Source organism: Rhinolophus sinicus, linkage group LG16 (assembly GCF_036562045.2).
Source record: "Rhinolophus sinicus isolate RSC01 linkage group LG16, ASM3656204v1, whole genome shotgun sequence".
Classification (NCBI taxonomy): Eukaryota; Metazoa; Chordata; class Mammalia; order Chiroptera; family Rhinolophidae; genus Rhinolophus; species Rhinolophus sinicus.
Genome location: NC_133765.1, coordinates 7,389,406 through 7,413,971, shown reverse-complemented (window position 1 = coordinate 7,413,971; position 24,566 = coordinate 7,389,406). Strand labels below are relative to the sequence as shown.

The 24,566-nt window shown below is 43.0% G+C and overlaps 1 protein-coding gene across 8 annotated transcripts in view; it reads left to right on the top strand.

The window, feature by feature from the left end:
• NTM (neurotrimin) overlaps nt 1-24,566 on the top strand; it is a 1,000,590-nt gene that overhangs the window by 960,035 nt on the left and 15,989 nt on the right. For all 8 annotated transcript variants that reach the window (XM_074321813.1, XM_074321816.1, XM_074321817.1 and 5 more), the window contains 3 exons: nt 15,838-15,972; nt 17,901-18,021; nt 22,871-23,022. In XM_074321813.1, the coding sequence (XP_074177914.1) occupies nt 15,838-15,972; nt 17,901-18,021; nt 22,871-23,022 (408 nt within the window). The remainder of the gene's footprint in view (nt 1-15,837; nt 15,973-17,900; nt 18,022-22,870; nt 23,023-24,566) is intronic.

The window sequence follows — 24,566 nt, the reverse complement described above, 5'->3', positions numbered from 1 at the left end:
GTGAAATGAGAGGTAGAATAAAACATTAGTAGTGTAACTAATGAAAGAGTAAATCAACTATTTTCCTTTCCACGCACTGTCTTTTTATAGATTTCATGTGGTTGAAAATTCCACCTGTGTATAGTGGAACACTTAGAACCAACAAGTGGGCAGGGCCCATTCATATGTTTCAGGCACTATGATATGACAGCAAGGAGCTTTGGTGGTGGGTAGATTTTGAGAACTATTTGCAAAAATGCAAAGACTGTAATCAAGTATGGCAAATACAAAGGCTTTCAGTCATGCCTCCCTTTCTCTCTGGGCCCAAATGATCCTCCACCAACAGGCTTCCTGCTTCTCTGTGGGTATTTCCACGCAGTTTTCTTGAGGCATTCTTTTACACATATTCTCTTATGCCATGGCAATTAGAAATGCATGCATGGTACTTCCTTCTCTAGTATTGATGGCACTTTGTAGTTTCCTCTCATGATCTGATCTGAATTTATTCATTAGATTTCCTTAAATATAGATTCAGCCCCAGCCCAGCTTTTCTACTTTCTCCCTTTCCCCAAGCGGTCATTGTGTCATTGAGTCTTTGCTTGGTGCAGTCACCAATAAATGGAATTCTTCAGGAAAGCCTTCATTCTTCCTCACATCTAAGGATGCTGCATGAAAAAGGAAAACTATACCTCCCTCCTCCCTCTAGTTAATCACCCAGGGTCACAGGTCTCCAGAGATATAGACAGAACCCTGCACAACCATTCTTTCCATCCTAAGTCTTGGTGGGAAAAGAACTCCCCTCTTATAATGAAAAAAGAATTCTTCCCATCTGCATATCCATTCTTCAAAAGGACTGTTCAGTTACTTCTGTTCCATCCTCCACAAAACATTTAATTAAATGCATACAAGGCTACACTTTACTCCTAGTTCTGTCCTTCTTGATATCACCAGTTATATTTTGAGGATTTTGTTTGTTTCTTTGTAGGGCTAGGGGCTGATAGAAATTTGATTCTCTACCATCAATAGGGGGTGAACAAAAGGAACGCAGAAAGATGAATATTAATCTTTTTGCATTTTAAGTCCCTTTTAGACTCCTTTTCAGAAAGTTATAGATTCTCTAATTACAGAGCACACGCATGTGCGTGCACGTGCACACACACACACACACACACACACACACACACATTGCAAATATCACTTCCTAAGGTTCAAAACCCCTGGAGTTAGAGTTCCAAAATTCTCAGATTAAGAACTCCTGTTCTTAATAAAGTGTCGTCATGGCTATGTTATAGACTGACTATACTGACTGCTCTGCTTTTCCAGGGCAGTTCAGAACTAGGTGACTAAGTTAACTTCACTACAAAGGGACTCAAAACCTGAGGGTATGTGGGATGGTGTCAGGAGAACCTTAACCCATTAGCAGCCTCTCAAGTAAAAATAATTTCTTTAAATTAATCTGGGCAAGGAATTTCAAAGCAATTAAGTTCTTCACATTTTTCAGCACTCAGTATTGGCTTATATCTCTAGAGATATAGAAAAGAGAAAGCAAACAGCCAAGATACTGAGGTAATGTGACACTGCGAAATTCTATATTTATCCCCTATCAATGTCTTTCAGATCAACTTGCCTGAATTTACAAATCAAAAGCTGATTTCTTTCTTTCTTTATTTTTAGCAGCCATCAGCTGCACTACTGCAAATACCCAGGTTTCCAGACATCAAGCTGCAAACTCCAAACATCCAGCTGTTAGCTTTCTGACGTTGATATCATCACCAGTAATAGAGGGTCTGCATGCAAAACCGAGCTGACAGGCCTCACCAAAAGGCACACAGCAGGCACACAGAAGACCACACACTTCCCAGGGCCCAGCTGGCTGCTGAAGCCTCATCTGCAAAGAAAACCAGAGTCATGTCATTAAGGAAAGGGACAGACCTCAGAGGTGCACAGGGCCTGGCTCTGTGGAGTCCAGGGACACATTTTCGTATAATTACATTTGGGCTACGGCTCCTCAATACAAAGCTAACGATTACTCCCAGAAAATTTCCTAATCAAAACACTGAGGGATTTTTTTTCCTTCTAGATATCTGTAAAATAAAATATTACATTTCATAATGAGTAGTTATGCATATTCAAACATATACATATATTCAATTTCAACTATCAGATGAGTTCTGAATATATGGCAGGATCTATGCTAAGTATTTTGCTCTTATCTTGATTGATAGTTAGATAGGCACAAATACAACTTACAGTTGGCCTCAGTTTATCTAATATTTGTATTGGATCTCTATGGCTTTATGATGGAATCAGTTTAATAGATTAATTTTTAAACTATTAGTTAACATTTCCATTTTAAGCAAAGAAGACAATGAGCACTGAAGCTATCTGGGAAACTGTAGCTTCTGTGTGTAGGACATGACACAAAACAAGCTGCGACAAGCTGAAGGAGCTCAGAAACAAACAACAGAAAGCTGAGGGAGACGGTAAGTTTCCCAGCTATAAGAAGAGTCCATATAAAATAGATAACAAATCTGAGACTTGGAGGAAGGTAATGGCATGGGGACATGGCCACACGTTAAGCACTCTATGACATTAGCCCCTGACTCACTACCAGCCGACACTAGCACGTTTAAGGGAGATTCTGCTTATACAGTGGAAACCAGCTATTCAGAACAATTCAGCCCGTCCCATTCCGCAAAGCTGGTACCTATGTTTCATACCAAAATTATTGGTCTCATCAACTGTTTGAGTCTGTACCTCGGTTCTGTAACAAGCAAAAGCAGGTTTGGGCCCTCCAGAACTTGTTTTTCTGAAAGAGATCGTATAAATTTGCTCATTCTTGGAGAGATCATCAGACTCCTTTCTGCTTGCTCTGCTATGTATGGCCAAAGGAAAAGTCAAGGAGAAAAAAATGCATAAAATTTATGTATATGCTTTTATTCTTAGCTTTGAAATTACAGATGTTTCTGAAGCCGTCAGTCAGTCTCACATGGGCGATGCGGCTATACAGGCTTTCTTAGAAGAAATGATCCTCAGAAATCGTATCCCTTGTAAATCAAATCCTATTTTAAGTGAAGGGAGTAGAACTTTTTAGTTAAAGGATCTGTGGTGAATCCTTTGTAAAGTTTATTATTAAATTCCTATGAGAAAAGCAGAGATCTGATTATTCTTTCATTTCTGCATTGACATTTTCTTGTATCAAGGATCTTGTATATTAAAATGTTTTCCAACTGAGTTGTGGTATCAGTAAGAATAGTGGTCATGATAACTACCATTTACTGAGAACTTACTTTACACATATTTAATATTTAATACTCATAATAACCCTATAAGGCCATCTTATTTTTCCCATTTAACAGAAAAGGAATCTGAAGCATGGAGGAGTGAACCATCAGCTAGTAAATTCTATAAGGCCCAACGTGAGGATGTTGGAACTGCCCCACGGTGCAGCCAGGGGCAACTGGTGCTCAGACCCATTTTGTTCCAGCCTAATATCAGACCCTCAAAAGCTCTTCTATGTAGACATCATGTTTGGAGATGCTTTTTTAACATTGAGAGTCTCACTGTTACGGCACATATTGCTGTCTGGATTTTGTGTGTAGCCCCCATGCCTAATCTAGTACTACGAAGATTGTTATCAATGCCATATCCATATGGCTTTGAGGTCCCATCTGTATGCCCAAAGACTTCCATTTTACCTCAGAGTTTCCTCTATTTGTTCTTGGAGTCCCTACCTTGTGCTCAAATACAAGTCTTCTCATGTTCTTCCCCTTGCCCCCTCGACGAGGTCCATCACCTTTGCCACTGTAGGCATAGTGAGAATGAGGCTCTGTTCTGAATGGTTGTTGGATATGCACACTCTAGGGACAGAGCCCCAGAGAGCAGTTTCCAGGCTCTCGGCCTCACATGGAAAGGTGCTGGCTGGGGTAGTAGATGGTCATCAGCTGTGACTAGTTGGCCGTCAGCTGTTACCAGTTAGCCATTAGCCTCTGATATAACTGCGGTGACTGCGTTGGTTGGTTGGTTGGTTGGTTGGTTGGTTGGTTGGTTGGTTGGCAGAAAAGTGGATGGCGATTACAGTTAGCAAGTGAGGCTGGTTGGCAGAGAAGCAGGCGGCAGGTTGCAGATCCTGTGGCTCCTGCTTCCTGTGTCTCCAACCCAGCCGCCATTGAGAATACAGTGGTGTGACTCCCCTATCTGTGGCTCCATTGGGCTTCCTTTTTGGCCTCACCATGTCCTGCGTTCTGATGTGGGGAGCGGGACCAGAGACCCCGCATGACGCCCACATGACACACACACAATTCCAGAGTGCACTGAGCTATCAGGGGGTGAGGGATGAAGAAGGACTTTCCCAATTCATTGGCAGGTGTTGACACTGGATGTCACAGCAGCACCATCTACCTCTAACGTCTTTCCTGAACACATCATCTGTAATTTCAGGCCCTAAACACTTTCTTCATCAGACCTCAAAACAAGTCCCTCTGGCTTTGTAAGGGTTGGTGTTGAGAAATAGTAACTATACCTCTGTCACATTGTTCTTGTGTTGTTTTTGTCCACCCGACTTCCCAGCATCTGAATAAAACTATGTCTTTCACCATCATAACACAAAACCTCCCACACTTCTCAGTTCATTATAAAAGTACCTGGAGGGACATCAGCTGACCTGTCCTGTAAACAGCTGTCCCTGAAGCCCAGTGTGATGCATCTTGATGCAAACCAAGAAGGAAAGACAGAGCTGTGGCAGGAATACTAGTCTAGTGCTAGACTAGTTACAGTATTTGAAATAAATTTAAAAAATAATTCCTTCCAACTCTCAAATTCTGGGATTCTATGTTCTGTATTATTTTCAATTTCTGAGGTCCAATGATTTTTATCTCAGCTGGTCTAAATGCCTTAAAAATATTAAGCAAGCAGACAGCTGTGTTCGCTCCTCTCCAATAGCTACAGCTGTTCTCCTGACAAGCTTATTCTTGGGTGCGATAAAAATGATAATTGTGGCTATTATTATTTTCAGTTATGAAGGCTTTTAATGCCCAATCTAGGAACTCAGAAACTGAGAAACTGTTCCAATGGGGTATTACTTACACAGGGCAGTTTTTGTCCTTCAATTGGCAGTAAACTGCTGAGCTCAGACCGTTGGGCAATGTGAAACTCCTTTGGGGATTTGAGGGCAGGTGTAATCACGTTTCCAACTTGCTTCATTTCACTGCTTGAGTTGTCAGATTCCGCTTAATGAAATAGCTGTGTTCCTGAAAAGTTGGCTGTAGAACAAATTCTGTTAAATACATCATACTTCCTCATTGATCTTCATTTTTAAATTAAAGATGTATTCCCCTGAGGAAATAATTGGCCCCAAGACTAAATATAAATTATATGAAACACTCATAAACATTTTAAAATTACACATTTAAAGAAAGTCTGTTCTGTTAGAACACTAATGGTGGTGATATATTTTAACATCGGGAAATACAAATATTATGCTAAGAACAATTACCAGAAGTGGCGCTGTCATGGAAACAGAGCCACATGAGGATTAGGTGAGCAGCTTGGGGTCCCTGATTTTTTTTTTTTTTTTTCTGATGGAGTAGTTCTGAGTCTATCGGTCAGTTGGTCTATTAATCAGAAATTGATAAATTGCAAATTTTGTAAACTCTTTTCCTAGGTGTCTTGAGATCCAGGATGTCCAAGGCTTGGTCCCTGCTGTCAAAGAGGTTTGACTGCATTACAGGATAAGACCAGTGAATATAGCAAAAGACAACCATCGGGAAATATTATTATAGTTATGGGAGCCATGGATTGGACATCAAGAAACCTGGTGTGCTCCGGCACTAACTAGACATGGACTACTTTAAACTGCAGCTTCCTACATGACAAATAGAGGGATTTAACAAAATCACTAATTTCCAAACTTGACTATATATGATAATTTTCTGGTAAAATTATTAAAACACCTTATTCCAGGATATTCTGATTTAGTAGGTATGGTGGGATATAGAAATCTGAATTTAAACAACTCATCTAGGGAATTCTACTGAAGTCAGACTGTGTTCTAGCATAGCAACTATGGAATTGATTATATAACCATTAATGGCCCTTTAAGATCCTAATTTTATTTTTATGATTCTAAAGACTAGATGAACTATAGATGAACTAGATGATCTCTATATGCAGGGCAGCCATAGACACTGAAAATTAGGAGGTAGAAGAGAGTGTATTAATTTCCTAGTGTTCCATGACAAAGTAACAAGAACTACATGGCTTAAACAACAGACATGTATTGTGTCACAGTTCTGAAAGCCAAAAGTCCAAAATCAAGTTGTCAGCTGGTCCATGTTCTCTCTGACAACTGTAGGGAAGAATCTTACTTTGTCTCCTGTAGCTTCTGGTGTTTCCTAGCAATCCTTGGCTTTCCTTGGCTTATAAAAGCATCACTGCAGTCACGTGGCCATCTTCTCCCAGTGTGTCTTCTCGTTGTCTTCCCTTTGTACATGTCTATCTACATCCAAATTTTTCCTTTTTATAAAGACACCAATCACATTGAATTAGAGCTCACACTGATATCTCATTTTAATTTGATTACCGTTGTAGAGGCTCTATTTCCAAATGAGGTCACATTCTCAGGTGCTGATGTTAGAGCCTGAGCTTATCTCTTTTTTGGGGGGCGGGGCACAATTCAACCCATTACAGGGAGTTTTCATGAAAGTATTAGAACTTGAAAACTAGGTGGTGTTTGTTTAGGATGACAAAAAGAACATAGCTTTCTAACTGATAAAATCAATCTGTGAAAAACGAATAATCGTTTTTGTTCAAAATGGAAAATAGTATGGCGTAAGAGTTGTAGTATACTGTTGGTGGGACTGCAAATTGGTACACCCACTATGGAAAACAGTATGGAGTTTCTTCAAAAAATTAAAAGTAGAACTATTAGGTTGGTGATTAAAAATAATTGCTAAAACCGCAATTACTAAAGCACCAACCTAATACCATACATCCCAGCAATTCCATTTCTGGGGATCTATCCAAAGAAAATGAAAACACTAATTCAAAAAAATATGCACCCCATGTTCATTGCAACATTATTTACAGTAACTAAGATATGGAAGCAACCTAAGTGTCTAGGTATCCAAATCCTATATATAATATTACTTGGCCATTAAAAAAAGAATTAAATCTTGCCATTTTTGACAATATTTATTGATCTATAGGACTGTCGTGCGGAAGACCCTGCTCGCTGCGCCATTTGTCGTGCGGGGCGGCCTGTGGGGTCTCTGGTCCCGCTCCCCACATAAGAACGCAGGATACGGTGAGGCCAACAAGGAACACCCACGGAGCCATAGGTAGGGGAGCCATACCACCACGGTCTCACTGGAGGCTGGGCCCACCGGACGCTGACCTGCTGTCCGCTATTCCGCCAACCGACCGACCGGCGACTCTTCTCCACTCTCTCCTCTGTTCCTCTCTCTTGGCTCTCCTCTTCCGCTCTCCTCGGCCCTCCTCTTCCGCTCTCTTCGGCTCTGCTCGGGTCTGCTCGGCTCTGCTCGGCTCCTCGGCAATCCTTCGTAGCCGCAGCAGTTATACCAGCAGCCAATCGGCTAACCGGCCACAGCCGACGGCCAATCAGCCACAGTCGACGGCCATTCACCACCCAAGCCAGTACCCCTTCACGTGAGGCCGAGAGCCTGTAAACTACTCTCTGGGGCTCTGTCCCCACACTCCACCCCTACAGGGTCTCGCCTCACAATCTACGCGACAAGCGTCTTCCACGAGAGTCCCTGTACCATATTAGCCTACTGACACCTACGGACAAAAAGAAACGGTAGTCTTAGGAACCAACAATGGCAAATCCCTTCCATCTGGGAGGATACATGCTAGCTTTTTGTCCTGGGAAAGGAGGGTCGCTGCCACTGGCACCTTTCCTGGTTTGTGGTACCAGACCTTTATGGCAGTACTTGGGGTCCCTTGCATAGTTTCAACATGTAACAGAACAGGGGACCCCATAATAGGCCATAGTGAGAGCACATAGTTTCCTCGCAAAATCATCCTGGTATCGGGACCTCTGTATACTACAGTCACTTGTGGTGGCCACTCAGCCACCACCCCTGGCATCACTTGCAAATCATGAGTCAAACCAGCCCCCCATGGGGCTATCAGACCCAACCACTGACAGTGGGGGTTTTTGACCTGCCAGGGCCAAGTCCACTACATAGTGATATGTCCCCAGGCGGACAGTCAGACGATCCATTAAATCATGTATTGAAGGCACTGCAGCGTGCAAGGGTGGCGTCACCTTATTTAACTCCCTATAGTCCACAGTCATTCGCCAGGTCCCATCTGGCTTCTTGACAGGCCATACTGGGGAGTTAAAGGGACTGTGCGTTGGCCTCACTATATGTGCCTTTTCCAACTCCAATATTGTACGACCAATCTCCTCCTGTCCTCCTGGCAGGCGGTACTGTCGCACTGTAACCACGTGCCAGGGCTGTGGCAACACTTGAGGAGGGTGGTGAGCATGCCTGCGTGTTACCGCTTTCACCACCGGGATCCGGAGACAGAACTCTCCTACCGACGTCTGTAAGCTGAGGCCATGTAGCACGTCCACCCCTAGAATATATTCTGGAACAGGGGAGACATAAACCTTGTAGGTACGAGGAGGAAGCCTTCCTATACCCAGTGGTAAGGAAACGGCTTTCACAGTCACAGTTTTTCCCCCGTAGCCATCAATGCAGATTGCTGGTCCGGGGAAGAGTTCTGGGTTCCCATAAACGAGACTGCAGTCGGCGCCAGTGTCAACTAGAGCCAAAACCCCCTGTACATTCGAAGGGGACCAATGTATGGACAGTTCCACGTGGGGCCTCCGGTCCCTGCTCGTCCCCTCTGACTGGGTACCTTGGCCCTAATCAAGCTGAAAGGAGTCGGCCTCAAGTGGCTGCATGAAGTACTGGAGGGACACGGGTCGCGCTTTCCCAGACTCCTCCTTTATGCTTCTCCGGAATTGCTGTTCCGGACGCAACTGTTTCCAAAGTTCCAGCAGGAGTGCATTGGGTTGTTGGTCTATTTTCTTCCTATCGACCCCTGCTGCCACGAGATCACGCCACATCTGTGCGCGTGTTACTTTCTGAGGCCTGCAAACTCCCCCCTTTACCTTTGGTTTGGGCTTCCAGGTTTCAACTGTGCGGACCTCCTGTCTTAACTTCCTTCGCCTCCAGCTTTCAATATCCCCTAGGGTGGCCATGGCAGTTGTAACTTCATGGATCTGCCGCCCTACATACGGTGTAAGAATAGCAACCAAGGATCCAAAAGCACTCGCAGGTGCAGTATCCAAAACCAGATCTCTCATGCTGGCAGTAAAAAGCTCATCATCTGGGCCCTGCATGTTGAGGTTAAAAATGGCATGTCTCATACCCATTTCACGGATTATTTGCGTAAGTTCTGTATATGACTGCCATTGACTCACAGCTCGCCAGCCTGTTCCCATACTGTGTGTCCCGCAGCAGTGAGCCACGCCATTAGAGAATGGTTGCCCTGGTTGTTGGCCAACCTATGGCAGTTTTGTAACCTTTGTCGCAGGGACAGATGCACTGTCACGAAGGCTAGCTTTTCCATCTCGCCTGGGGAGCAGAGAATGTTGTCTGCTCCCTCATCCCATAAACGTAATAGCCAAGCTGAGACTGGCTCTCCAGGGCACTGTCTGTACCGCCTCCCCAGCTCCTGCAGCTCAGTGGGAGTGTAAGGGGTGTAGGTTGTGAACTCAGTCACAGCTGGGTTGCCGGCAGCAAGGCCCCCGGGGCCCAAAGGTTGCTTATGCTTTACCTTGTGCTTCATGATGGGCCGGGCTTGGGTGTTGGGAGCTACATTGTCTCCACTCGCTTCCTCTGCCTCTGCCTCAGAGTCTCCACCTTGGGGCCCCTGTTCTAATAGGCGGACCCGGGCTTCCAGCGCTTCCAACCGGGACACCTGGTCAGGCACCTGGGCCCTTTCATTAAGTCCATTTTCCGTGTTGAGACTCAAGGCCATGAGGAACATCCAGCCTACGCGGCCGGCTGTAGCCTTCTCCTCCTCCGGCAACCGCTCAGCCAGAGCCTGCAGGGTCCTCTCCACACTGGCCGGAGAGCCGTCTATGTCCTCCCACCCCTCCTTGGGGGTCCAACTCTTGAGAACAGTGGCCACCGAACACCATACACTCTGTGGGGGCCACACGTCCTCCTGCCCAGAGTCAGACGCCATTCCTACCTGGTCGGAATCTTGCTCACCGTGCCAGGTGTCTGAGTGGGTGGAGGCCTCCTTGTAAGCTATCCACAAGCTTCGGATCCTAAGGCCACAGCAGATCAACAAAAGGAGGACACCGCCTTCTATGTCCAAGAAGGTGGTATGCCAGCTGGAGGCTCCAGTCTCCCAGGCAGACCACGCCTCCCGTTCCCAGTGTCGCTCCTCATGGGCCTCCCGAAGCTGGGCTCTCACACGAACAAACCGCTCCACCATGCTTTGGTAGGTTTTGGCCGGCACCGCACTCTGCTTACGAAGCTGAGCTTTTATACATGTAAACTGCTCCAGTACATTCTGGAGAGTTTCAGCCGACACCATACCCTGCTCGCTGCGCCATTTGTCGTGCGCGGAGGCCTTCTCGCCGCGCCATCTTTCAGGCGGGGCGGCCTGCGGGGTCTCTGGTCCCGCTCCTCACATAAGAACGCAGGATACGGTGAGGCCAACAAGGAACACCCACAGAGCCATAGGTAGGGGAGTCATACCACCACGGTCTCACTGGAGGCTGGGCCCACCGGACGCCGACCTGCCGTCCGCTTTTCCGCCAACTGACCGACCGACGACTCTTCTCCACTCTCTCCTCTGTTCCTCTCTCTTGGCTCTCCTCTTCCGCTCTCCTTGGCCCTCCTCTTCCGCTCTCTTCGGCTCTGCTCGGCTCCTCGGCAATCCTTCGTAGCCGCAGCAGTTATACCAGCGGCCAATCGGCTAACCGGCCACAGCCGATGGCCAATCACCACCCGAGCCAGTACCCCTTCACGTGAGGCCGAGAGCCTGTAAACTACTCTCTGGGGCTCTGTCCCCACAAGGGCATTATGCTAAGTGAAATAAGTTAGACATAGAAGGAAAAAATACCATGTGATCTCACTTATATGTGGAACTAAAAACACAAAACAAATGAACAAAACAGAAACAGACTCATAGACATAAAGGACAAACTGATGGTTGCCAGAGGAGAAAGGAGTGGGGGTAACGGCAAAAAAAGTGAAGAATAGTAAAAGTTACAAATTTCCAGTTATAAAATTGATGTCATAAAGATGTAATGTACAGCATAGGGAATATAGTCAATAATATTGTGATAGCATCTTACAGTGTCAGATGGTTGCAGGACTTACCATGGCGATCACGTCTTTATATATATAAATGTTGAATAACTATGTTGTACACCTGAAACTAATATAATATTGTATATTAACTACATTTTAATAAAAATAAAAAATAAATAAATAGCAATTGCTTTAAAAAAAGAGCTGTGGTAATGGTGGTAGTGATGATAATGATGGTTATAGTGTGTAACACCTGTAAAAACCTTATCACGTGCTTTTTGCTATACCAACTGCATTCCAGGTGCATTCAATTCTCAAAGCAACCCTAGAGGTAGGACATATTACTCTGTGTTGTAGAGATGAAGAAACAGTGGCTCCAGGAGTTAGGAAACTTAACACATCATGAAACTTGAAGGTAGAGGATAGGGTTTATCTGATCCCAAACTTTTGCTTTTTACCATGATGATCGGTTGCCTTCCTCTTGGCACTAATGTGAGATAAACTCGGGTGGGTAGTTTGGGGCTGTTTATGAAGGGCTTTGATAAGGATGTGGAGTTTGTGTTTGATGTTACAGAAAATAGGGAACCATTTTTAGTGTCTGAAGAGGTGTGACATGATAAAGGGGATATTTTAGGAAGACGAGTGTGTCATTTCTATCCAAGGATATGTTTTCTTTAGAAAGAGTTATAAGTGAGAAGCTATTGACCATGAAGAATTCCTTTTCATAGGGTTTTATCAAGTGATTTGCCTTTTCCTTACTGTATCTCTTAACCAAGAATTTCCTTTAGCACTTTAAAAAGTATGCTCTGTTGATCTTTTTTTTTCCTCTAATATTCTTTGTAAGAGCTTCATAGGAGTGATAAAGCATTGATCATGTCATAGCCAGAGTACAAACAGTGTTAAAGGAAAACTTTCCTTGAATCATTAACTCTATAAATTCAGATTTCAGTGTAGTATATATTTTTTAGTTCTGTTTTGTTTGTTTGTTTGTCATAATCAGCATCTATAGGAACCTCATTTCTTATGGTTCAAAGTTTAATTTGTTATATATACACTGATTATCTTTCTCTCTGGTTTTGCCATCTATGCTTCTGGTAGAGAAAAAAGTATGTGGGGAGAAGAGTAAAAATAATGGCAATGAAAGCTAAAATATATAAAGCATTTTACTACATACAAATTATTTTTCACATGCCTTACCCAACTGAGTAAGAAAATAAACATATAATAGTTGGTGAGTAATGGAGTCATTATGACATTTCTATAATTCTACATTTGGTTTGCGGAACACATGATAGTAAAATTAAGCCTCATTGGTTTTTGCACATGACCTAAGTGTAAATCCCCTCCCTTTGGTAACACAAATCTGGATCAGTGGAGAACACATACCTTCCCCAAATCTTAAGTTGTCCAACTTCCTTCCAGCCATGAGACTGGCTGAATCACACATACACTAATACACATGTCTGCACAGAAAGCTTGATGAGCTCTTGATTGTGATTACCCTGATATTTGTGAACTTGCACTTCAGTCTATGCCCGTAATCCCCACTACTTCTCCATTTGGATGTCCTTAAGCTCATCCAAGCTGGGTCCCTCTAAAACTTACTGTGGTCACACAAGACCATATTTGAACGGTAGAATTAAAACAGATGCTTGGTCTTTAGTTGGAGAAAAGAACAGAAGAACCAGAGAACCCTGTGTTGTTTTGTTTCCCTGCTTTGATGGTGTGATACACAGCCTTCCAGGAGATCTAAAGTCCTACCAGTCACTGCTCTGACACTGGAGCTCAGTCCAGAAACAGCTGTCCAGAACTAATTTATTTCATAATGCTACGGCACTGTTAATTTATAAATTACACTGGTAATTCAAGCTATTATTAATTTCAGATGGTGTAGGGCAAGCCTAATTAAAATATGACACCAATTGCCACACATATGTACCAAGGACTACCATTTAAAATTAATGGGAATATTAAGTGTGACACTGGTCTCCGAGATGCTTTATGCAGTAATTATAGCATTCTAGCAGGGAAAGATCTGACAAGTGTAGGCTTCAGTCTAGTAACAAATAAACAACAACAAGATAAAAGGAATCACAAATTCTGCATTTAAACCTTTTCTCCTTATTTTCTCCAGCCTTTCTCAAATCAAAGTTAGTACTTTTTCTCCTAAAGATGCTTAGAAAATAGTAACAAAGGCTACTGTGACAATTAGAAAGTTCTTACTGGTTGGGACTAAGAGTTCCTATGGGTTAATGTTGACTGTCCTCTCCATATCCTGAACTTTTTGGCTCTGTTTTCTACTTTATTAACATGTTCCTGGTTTTTCCTGTGAATTTAATAACTCTTGCTTGCTGCTTTAGTAGATACAGGCTCCTCTTTTGCTCTTCTGTAGGTATTAGAGGCAAGAGAGTCTCCACATGTATACTGTAGGCTCCATATGGAGTGAAGATACATGAAGAAATGCTCAGAGTGGGCTTATTACTGGATGGTGGCACAGAGTTATCATGTCCAAGGAGTGGTGGCAGAGTTGGGCAGGTAGTGGCTTTTTTTTTCAAGGTAGTTGTTTCATTATTAGTTGTCATTGCCATCTGTGGGGACAGAGCCAGGAGTTCAATTTCCAGGCTCTCGCCCTCACATGGACAGGTGCTCACTCGAGTAGTAGATGGCCATCAGCTGTGGCTAGTTGGCCATCAGCTGTAACCAGTGAGCCATTGGCCACTAATATAACTGCTGTGGCTACACTAGCAGCAAATGGGGGCTAGCAAGAAGATGGTGGCTGAGCTAGCAAGAGTAGATTGCAGTTAGCACGGCGGATTGCAGCTAGCAAGTGAGGTTGGTTGGCAGAGAGAAGTGGACGGCAGGTTGTGGATCGTGTGGCTCCTGCTTCCTGTGTTTCCAACCCAGCCGCCAGCGAAACTATAGTGGTATGATTCCCCTACCTATGGCTCTGTGGGTGTTCCTTTTTGGCCTCACTATGTCCTGCTTTCTTATGTGAGGAGTGGGAGCTGAGACCCTGCCTGACACCCAGCATGACACCATTACTACTGTTATCTTGACAAAAATGGTGACCTTAACAGTGTCACAGACCAAATACAACTGTAAGTTGTACCACACACATCATTATTTGTATTATATTAGTTTTTTACTGTTGTTATTTTCATGCTTTGAATCAGCAGATACATGTCGTGTTACAGAGAGGTTTTATCACCTGGAGGGAATGTTCTTTGCTTCCCTTTCTACTCATGTGGAGTCTCTCATATTAATATAGCTTCATTCCACCTGAGTCTGTGCCGCCAGGCAGATTACAGGATCACTAACTAAAGCAACAGGTATGCAGCACATGACCATTTTCCAAGTTCTTTCATTATATACATAGTTTTTGTTTTCGTTTTCATTTGTCATCCAAACAAACCTTGAGGTATTAGAATTGTATGTATATTATGTCTGGGGAAATGTCTCTCAGTTGCTTGTGACAGTCTCAACTAATGCCTGTTGCCCCATAATAACACCCCATTTTACTCCTAAAACTATCCCAGCTTATATTATAAAATATATCACCATGCTGGTTACTTCTTTTAACAGAGGAGGGAAGATAATCCTGGGATGGAAGCATAACTTTTTTCTCCATTGTCTTTCTGCAAGGACGCTGGAACTCAGGGCAACTATCAGAGAAAACCATGAAATCCATCTGTTAGGCTTTAATGTCACGGTCTTTCTATAATCAAATGCTCATGGCCAGACCTCAGATGGGAAGTCTAGTAGGTAGAGGGTTGTTATTATTCATAATTTTTCAATACAGAAACTCATTCTGAGGAGGATGAAGTGACAGAGTAAGATTTATAGCCACGTCTTCTTGATCTTTATTTTCTGATATGTTTGTGGTTAGAGTTTGGAGTCCCCGTTGCTGGTTTGTCTTCAAGATCTTGTACCTAAGCTCTAGATAATCAAAGTTTAGAAAATTGACTTTTGCTTATCATATTGACTGTCTAACTCTGAAAACAGAAGTTAAAATTTGTTCTATTAGCGTTTCCACTGCTTTTTGTGATGCGTGTGTGTGTGTGTGTGTGTGTGTGTGTGTACATGCATATGTGTATAACTACTATTGTGGTATTTTTTAATTAATTCATGGTCTGGGATGCAGTCATTAGCTCCACACTTCAATGTTCAGTCTAAATGACACTGGGGGATCAGAAAGAATTAATATGCGTCTAAGGTGCCTAACTCAGATCCCAGAGCTTGAGTGCTTTGTAAGACCCGGGCTGTGTGAATGACAAAAGTATTAATCACTTATTGAGGACCAGTAATTCTCTAGGTAGTGTTTAGTCCAAGTAGAAACACAAGCATTTCACCTGGTCCTTGGGGAACTAAGGAAACATTGATAGTGAAACATTGATAGGAAGTGGTAAAAGAGGGGTGTAGGGTGAATCGGCATAGTTCTTAAAAATCTGAACTTAGAAGCGGCACGATTCTCTGCAGACACAGCCATTTTGTACTGTTTTCTAAGTTTATACCTTGTTTTTCTTTCCCTCCTACTTCATCACACCTTCTCCTGCAGCTGTGGGCTTTGTGAGTGAAGATGAATACTTGGAAATCCAGGGCATCACCAGAGAGCAGTCCGGGGACTACGAATGCAGCGCCTCCAACGATGTGGCTGCACCAGTGGTACGGAGAGTAAAGGTCACCGTGAACTGTAAGTGGTCCCACAAACCCACCGCTCTGTATGTATGTGAGGCAGGCTGGCTGCTGTTGTGGCCACAACAAAGAGCTGGATTGCAGAGTCAACTGCTGGCTCAGGATGGGAAACAATGTGGTATCATTGTCTACTCGCTGTTTTCAAGAGAAACAATTTCAAACTCTAATTAAAAAAAAAATTATAGCTGAATGTAATTTCATATTATTCCAAACTTGATTTATACATTCCTAGAAGATCATTAAAGGGCATTCAATGTATAATTTATATAAATATGTCTTTACATGCTAATTTTTCTCATACTTTACTCATGATGTCCCCAAGCTTCTCTTTCTTTAGACCAGTGATCTCCACAATGGGGAGCAAAACTACCATGTGTATCAAGGAAACGTTACAATATCTATTGACAGTATGTTTATTTTACCTCATCCATTTACAATTATAGATGTTGACATATGTATGCATTCATATTTTAAATATAAATAAACGTACACATATCTCAAACCCTGATTTTGACTAATAGAAATACAGAATCCAAAGATGTGGAGGACACTGCCCTAGACCACTTGTTCTCTTTTATCAACCGACCACACGCTCTCTGACATTGATCCTACGCAACTTCCCCGCCTCTGTCTCACGCATCCCGTTTTGATTCCTCATTGTGTACACTCAGTTCTCCATGACATTGCAAACGTTTTCTCTGCTGTCTCCATTCCAGGAAGTCTTATGCCAGCATAGAACCCAAGAACTAAACTGGCAAATAGGAAACCTTTTCTCTTCCAAATTTGGGTGGGAGGAGGTAGAGGAAAACTATTGGGTGTTGGTGATTACTCATTCTTTATTTTAATATTTTGGTTTCTATTACAATTAGACCCTAATTAATACAAAACACTTTAAGAGTCTAGAAAATAGGTATAACAATGCTACCTTTTTTTGTACCCTACCATGATTTTTTTAAAGGGACTTAAATGACTTAAATGACAGTTAATAAAGACCAACCTAAAGAGTTAGGAAATATAAGTGAAGAAAAAATATATTTAGAAAAATAAATGAAAGCTGGGGATGAATTGGCACAGGAAATATACACCCCAGGTAGTTAGATGTGGATCCAGAATTTGGTTTTGAGTTGCTAAAGCAAAGAGAGGAAACATCAGTTTTAAGGTTTATGTCTGTAAAATAAAAGCATACTAGTTGCTTGGGAAAAACAGTTCTGTTCCTGGTACTGAAACCTGGGGAGAATATTATCTTTAGGGTATTCACAAATAAAGCACTTTGAGATATAATCAATAACATTGCATACAGTATTTCTGCATTTAATAGAATGGCAAGTTTGTTATAGCTGTTTTTCATAATACACTTCACTGCAAACTGTGGGAATTGACGTGGGTTGTTAGGTAAAGACTTCAAATGAATTAAGGCCAAGTATATAGGTCTAGTTTGGTCTGGCTCGATATAGGAATCCATTTTAGAATACCTAAAAGAATGACTGATGCTTCAGGCAATTCTCTGTGAATATTATTTCTTGTAACTGAAGTTTTGATGGGAATTGAATAGTTTGAGGTTATATACTCTAGCAAGAGCCTGGTGTGCAGAAATTCTATCAGGCTGATTAAAGGTGCTGACTGTCAACCCATGGAGTGTAGGGCTGATGAGTTGGCATCACCCTATGAAAGTTAAAACAGGAAATAGGCCTGAATACCTGGGTATTCCACCTCTGTACAGAGGGGAACAGAAGCATGACATGCTAGGAAGACCAAGCTTTTCCTTAGCACAACATTGAATGTTTTCGTTATCTGGCACAATTAGTAATTTGTCAGCTCACGTAAGCAGAGGCAGACTGAAGCGTAAAAAAGAAAGTCCGTGGGTGAGGCAGCCTGCCTTGCTTCAGAACGCATTTTCAAATGCTACAGGATGTGTTCTCTCTGCAGATCCACCGTATATTTCAGAAGCTAAGGGTACAGGCGTCCCCGTGGGACAAAAGGGGACATTGCAGTGTGAAGCCTCAGCAGTTCCCTCAGCAGAATTCCAGTGGTACAAGGATGACAAAAGGTAAAGTCTCCCTCCCTCCCTCCCCCACCCCCGACCCCCAAAGAAGAAGAAAGCTTTTCCAGATTTTTTTTTTCTTTCCCCTTCTTCCATATCCAGGTTTTTGATTCCAGATGGTTGCGTATGAATTTGTATAAAATCCTCTTCTGAATCCCCACTATCTATGAGGGGGAAACAATATACAAACAAGTATTTTCTTAATATTAACGAGTTTCAGCTATGTGTTTAATGTTGCCATGCAGAATTAGCGCTCGCCAACCGAGAGTCCTAAAAGAAAACATTGTTTGTGTTTTTTTTGTTTGTTTGTTTGTTTGTTTTGTTTTTTTAGGAAAGCAAAATCTCACAAGTAAGGCCACCAGGAGCTTTGTATTGTAAGGCTCATGGATTTTTTATTGGCCAGGAAATTAATATGTTCTGCCTGGAACTGTTTTTAACACATTCTCAGGCTTGCATTAAAGCTTAGGAATGCTCAGGGGCGCTGGGAGTGGCTTTTCCTGTAGGTAGTGATCTCAGTTCAGTTGCAGACACTGTCAGGGTTGGTTTATAACAGTCCCTGACCCTATTTAGCCGTCCCTTTGTGCCCAGCTTGTACTTTCACTGTAGGAAAAGAGAGAGGGGACTACTTCTTTCCCTCTCTTGCTGCAGCCACCATTGGGATATTTGTTGTGATTCACTGAAGATTGTCCCTGGGAGGAGTTACCAAGTGGCACGTTAGCACAGGGTTCAGCAGCTTAGTACAGCCAGGCAGCATGATAGTTGCTCTTATCAAATAGCTCTTTTAAGCTGGATGAACAGCAAGTAAATGTGCAAGAACTGTTCATATTCAGAACACTTTCGTAAAAATGGGGAAGGGCTGATACAAAAAAGTCCTGAAGTGTATGTGGGGTGGAGAAGGAGGAGGGAGTAATGGAGGCTGAGAAAGTGAGAAAGAAAAATAACCAAGAAAGGACTGTGAGTAGGAGAGCAGTGTGAGCAATTCAAGGCCAGGAGGGATCCAACTGTAACCCACATGACTTAGCAAATCTTCAATGTGCTGGGGTTTCTTTCTCTATGGGGTCAGTCAGACACCAAAAGATCTTCCAGTCTTTGAGTCTATCATTAAACTTTGCTTAGAACCAAGTCACTTACTCATACGATTCTTTGTATCTTATAATCCCTTCAAACAGAAGCAGTCCCTTTCATCTTTCAGTACAGAATCTGACAGCTCCCTAGTGAGGTGCACTGTATTCATCTAACCCATTTTATAGATGAAAGAACTGAGGCAAAAATAGGGAAACAAACTCATAGAGATAAGAAATAGTTGGCTCACCCCCTTTTTCCAAGCATTTGGAATCAAGCAGAAGGGAATAATAGTGTTTTCCCAATAAATAAACATGGTGTTATCTTTCTCAGAAATCCTGCTTCACTTGTCCCACCCTCCATTTTATTAAAAGACCTTTTATATGAAATGCTAATATCGGGGGGGAAAAATAACAAAAAACTTTATGGAGCTTCCGGGTCGGTTCCTGAACCTTTGGGTGTCTAGGTCTTCAAGAAACCTAATCTAATTAGCTGCATCCTGTTTTTCTAATTCTTTATGGAAGGAAAATACAAGCAAAATATGTGGCAAAGAGGATCTTAAAATATGTGGAGGAAAGTAGAGCAAGCCACTGGCAAAAAAAAAAAAAAATCCCAATGGTGAGAAAAAGGAGGCGAGAGCTCTGCTTTGCAAGACTGCTGTGTCATATGAGGGCTGTAGTCTACACCAGTATTTACCCATGAGGAGAAAGCCAGACAGTGTCACCACGGAGGGTTTTCAGAGGCCCCTTGCTCAGGCAGCTTCCATTCTTCCTGATAGGTCAGCCGGTAAAGGAACACGCATGGTCAGGCGAGTTGCGAAAGTTTTTATTGTAAGAGAGAAAGGTATGTTGGGCTGAGCAAAAGATGGCCACAGCCCAGGCTGAATCTAGAGGAGATCGCAGCCCCAAAGGAGGAGGTGAGGAGAGTTTTATAGGGGCTGTGCGGACAGGGTAGCCTTGGTTGAACAGAAAATGCTGACTGCCTGCAAGCTGTTTTGTGGCATTTTCTGTTATCGCAAGTTTGGCTCTGTCGGCAGGTGCAGGCCAGCAGACATTTTGTTGTTTTCTTGCAGGCCTGGCTCTGTCTGTAAGTCAAGGTCTCTGAGACCTAACATTCAAAGACCTAACATTAAGTCAAGGTCTCTAACATTCAGATACCTAACACTTCCTTTGTCTGAGTTCTCAGGGTGGCTCCTGTTCTCCCTTTTAATTCTGGTCAGTTTTCCACTTGCTGCTCATTTATTTATTTCCAGTGTTCTCCCATTGACTGGAGTTTTCTGTCCTCCTGGTACCCAGCTCAACAAAAACGTTCCTGCCTCTGAGGTCCTTGTCACTGCCAGTCCCTTCTATACCTTTAAGGCTTGCATGCGACCTCCTCCAGGCTGGTCTCAGAGGGCATATCACATCTGCCTGGGGGAAGATCGGCTCTAACATAGCTCACATTTCCAGTGAGATGAGTGTACTTCTGAAGCAAATCAAAGGACACTATGTGATGGGGACAGCAGTTTTCTCAAAATTTAGGGTAGAAGTTTCTTTTGACTACATAGTAGCACCACTCAATCGCATGCCACAGCGTGTGTCATCAATCAAAGGGAGCAAAAATGGAATTCTGTAGTTAATAAGGTTTACCCATCCACAAGGACATGGGCCAATAAAAGCCTACAGGTTCATTAAGACACTGAAGCCTGGCAGCAGTGTGGGATGGGGAAATGTGTGACCACATAGAGAAAAGGCAAGTGTGTCATCCCAGAAGCTGCAAAGTGCTGCAAAGTGCTGCTGGCACTTTCTTTAGCTAAAGGCATTTCAGAGCTGTCAAGCAGGAAGCTGCTTCAAGTAAGTGTCTGTCCCCACTATAGAGCTGAAATCTAATTCACAGCTTGGTTCTGATGTGAAGGCGTCCTCCCCAGCCCCGGAATGGCACCAAAATGGCAAACGGGATCAATATGCTTGAGGAGCTCTCAGAAGCCTCCTGATGGGTGGGCTGTGGCACCTTCTCTGGACAGCACCCCCTAGAGGATCAATGTCTACATAACAAGCTGGAAATGTATCAGTGGTGTCTGGCCACACAGCCGGACGCCTCATTTCATTCAGACAGTGCTCACATTTTAATGAAGTTCATGGACTCAGGCCAGTTCACTGCCCCCAGCTTCTGAGAAAGAACGCTTCCCAAAGGAAAATCTGCATAATGAAAAGCAAGGAAACTTCTTCCAACCAACCTTCTGACTTCTCTGGAGACAAATGTTGGGTGAAAACTGAAGCCAGAATCTGGCTTTCTCTTCTGGTCACCGTTGCTATAAGTTTTGGCAGTAGGGAGAGTCATTCTGTATTCCTACAGAGATAACACCTTCAAATAATGACAAAGCGGCTGCCCTCTATGCCAAAAACCTACTGTGACCCAGGGACAGACAGGAGTTCTCAATGTCTAACTCCGTTGAAATATATTATACTGAACATTTTATAGTTTACAAAACATTTTTCTCATCATTATCTTGCTGGGCCTCACTTACTATTTCTGCCTTGAATATTGTCTTTCTTGGTTTGATGACTCGGATACCAGCCATTTGCCCCAACCCATGTCCCCTGAGCCTGTCCCAATACGTGTAAACCTTAGCATTGTTTACCTCTACTCACCCTTCTCCAGCCAGGCCCTAAACCAGCAGCTTAAGTCTGTGACCATGTTCCCTGAGATCCTCCATTCGGAAGGATTTATCTCCCCCACAAGTATTCATTTTTCCCATGGCATAGACTCAGCTTCTGGGCAAAGAAGACAGATTATTTCAGGGAAAGGAAAGAGTTGGCTTAAAGCCCATTCTCTGAAATATGACATTCCAGAGCTTTTAAAAAGAAGAGAGCTGGTCTCATAATTTCTGTGTAGACATGCAATTGTGATAGGAATGGCTGCTAACAACCTCCTGCGACGGAGGATATGGCCCTACCAACCCCTAAAGCAGCTTTCTCCCCACCTTCTCCCTCTACCCAGTAATGGAATCCGTGGTTCTAATAAGTATTTCTAACTGCTTTCCCCACTAGCCGTCTGTAGCATTTCTTTAGTGGCCCCTCCTACCAGTACGAGGCCTGTGGCATAACAAACTGCCATAATGCACTGCTCAGGGTGACTGTCCCGGCTCTGTAGGGTCATATTCTCAGGAATCTATAACCCTTGCTGTGATACTCTGGGCAGGTTACCTCCCCCAAGCCCTTCAGAGTTCCCTGATGTGAAAATGATCTTGTTTCCTATTCATGCCCCAAATAAGGTATTATCTGTAGAATGTCTCAAGTTCTTAAGGAAAATTTTTATTACCCAGATGTTTGAAAACATTGTTCTTTCAAGCCCCTCAGGTGGTTCTTCTCTTTGAAGTTTGAGTTTTTTCATTTTCATGGTTGCCATCATCATCACCATCACCATCACCATCTTCATTATCACCATCATCAACATCAATTAAGTCCACAATTTTGAGCACCTACTGCATGAATAATATTGTTCTGAATGTCACACAGCTGCCACATTATATTTGCTAAAGGCACCTGCCCTCAGAGATTTTAAATATCTGTATAGTGAGGTGAATATCTGTATAATGTCATTAAGTCTCTCCAGGCACACACATAACAATGGAGAAATAAAATTATACATGTCATTGTGGGTGAACTTATTGTGTAGTGGGTGGGGAGTGGTTATAATGATGACAGAAAGGGGAAATGAGATGATCATTAATTCCAGAGTCCGTCATCTTCATATGAGGAAAAGATAACCATCTTTTTTTTTTTTCTCCTGTTCTCTCTCTTGTTTACCTCAGACTGGTTGAAGGAAAGAAGGGGGTTAAAGTGGAAAATAGACCTTTCCTCTCAAAACTCATCTTCTTCAATGTCTCTGAACACGACTATGGGAACTACACTTGTGTGGCCTCCAACAAGTTGGGCCACACCAATGCCAGCATCACACTATTTGGTAAGACTGAGCCTTGATCTGGTCAATGAAAGAGGGAAAAGGTCATGGAGAGGAGGGGTCTTGGGAAGGAAGTTCCAGAAGGGAAAGCAGAAGAGACTCAGGAGTTAGGTGGGAGTGAGTGAGAAGAGGAATGAGAGAGGGGAGGGAGACAATAGTACACGTATGAAAGTAGATACTGGGAGTAAGGAAAAAAGTGAAAAATAATGTTCCTGTTTCATTCTATAAAGGGAAAAATCCTGAGACAGGAAGAAACGGATTTTGGGGTGTTGAAGTAACATTTAATTTTTTCTCCTCAATGGTATCTCCTAAACTGACTATGGGGATTATAATTGGATAGAATAGTAAAGAGCCCAAAGAGGAACATTTACTATTTCAATACTTTCTTCAGTGGATTAATGCGAAATATTACCATTTCTGAAACTTTTTCTGGGCGTTGGGACATATGAGAAACTGAATTATAGTTATAAAAATAGAATCATGGACCTTGGGATCCTCAATAATATCAGTTTCAGAGGGAGATTTAACAGAGAAAAATAGGGATTTTCTTAGTGCTACATTTGTGTCAAAAGGTGTTGTCTGGCTGAATTAAGATCTATTTCGTCAACCAAGCCACCATGCTAACAGAAATCACATAGTCATTCATGCATTGATTCATTAAACAACTATTTATTGAAGAACTAATACGTGCCAAGACAAATAGCTGTGCATTCATTATACATCAGCGATGATATTGCTGCCAGAAAAAAGTAAAAGAAGCAAATAAAGCAGCACCTTATCGACCTGGTTGTCTCCCGGTTCTGTGGGTAGAATAGCTGCACAGAGTGACCCTGGGTGGGCATCTGCAGCATCAGGTCTCTGGTGATGACTTCCCCTCTCAGGAGTTGCAGGGTCTCCCTATTGGCCACAGGGTTAATTTCTGGTTGCTTTTGAGGCAAATCCCTCCATATCTCACCAAGTTCAGCTAGCTTGGGATTTTTCTTTTTCTTTTTTTTTTTTTTCCTCAATTTTTTTTTAATTAAATTTATTAAATCACCACTCCCACCCCCACCCCCAGTCTCCCTTGTAAACAAGCACTCTTGAATGTGGTGAGGAGGGAAAGGTGAGGAATTTAGCAGGTAATTGGCAAGAACATAAATTCCTTTTATTCAGAGAACCCCCAGGTGATCCCACAGCTTTAAGTACCTCACCCTTACTCCCTGGCCCTGCCACATCCCCTCCATGCACAGTGTGTCCAGCTTGCCACCAGGGCCTGCCCGCCCTACCCCATTGTCCCACCTCTGCTTCCAAATCACATTCCGGCTCCCTTTTACCCAGTGCTTAAAACAAAGCCCAGCTTTATCCAACAGGGCTGAGAAGGGCAAGGCTGCCCTTGATCCCAGAGCTGGGTGCTCAGAATGGATGGAGCTGTGATTAAAGTGATTGATCTGTCTGACATCTCTCACACAGGGATAGTCATAATTAATTGCCCCTCGCATTTGTCAGGCCGTTTTGGCTTTTTGGCAGGTGTCTGTCTACATGAACAGAAGGGCCAGGATAGAAACGAA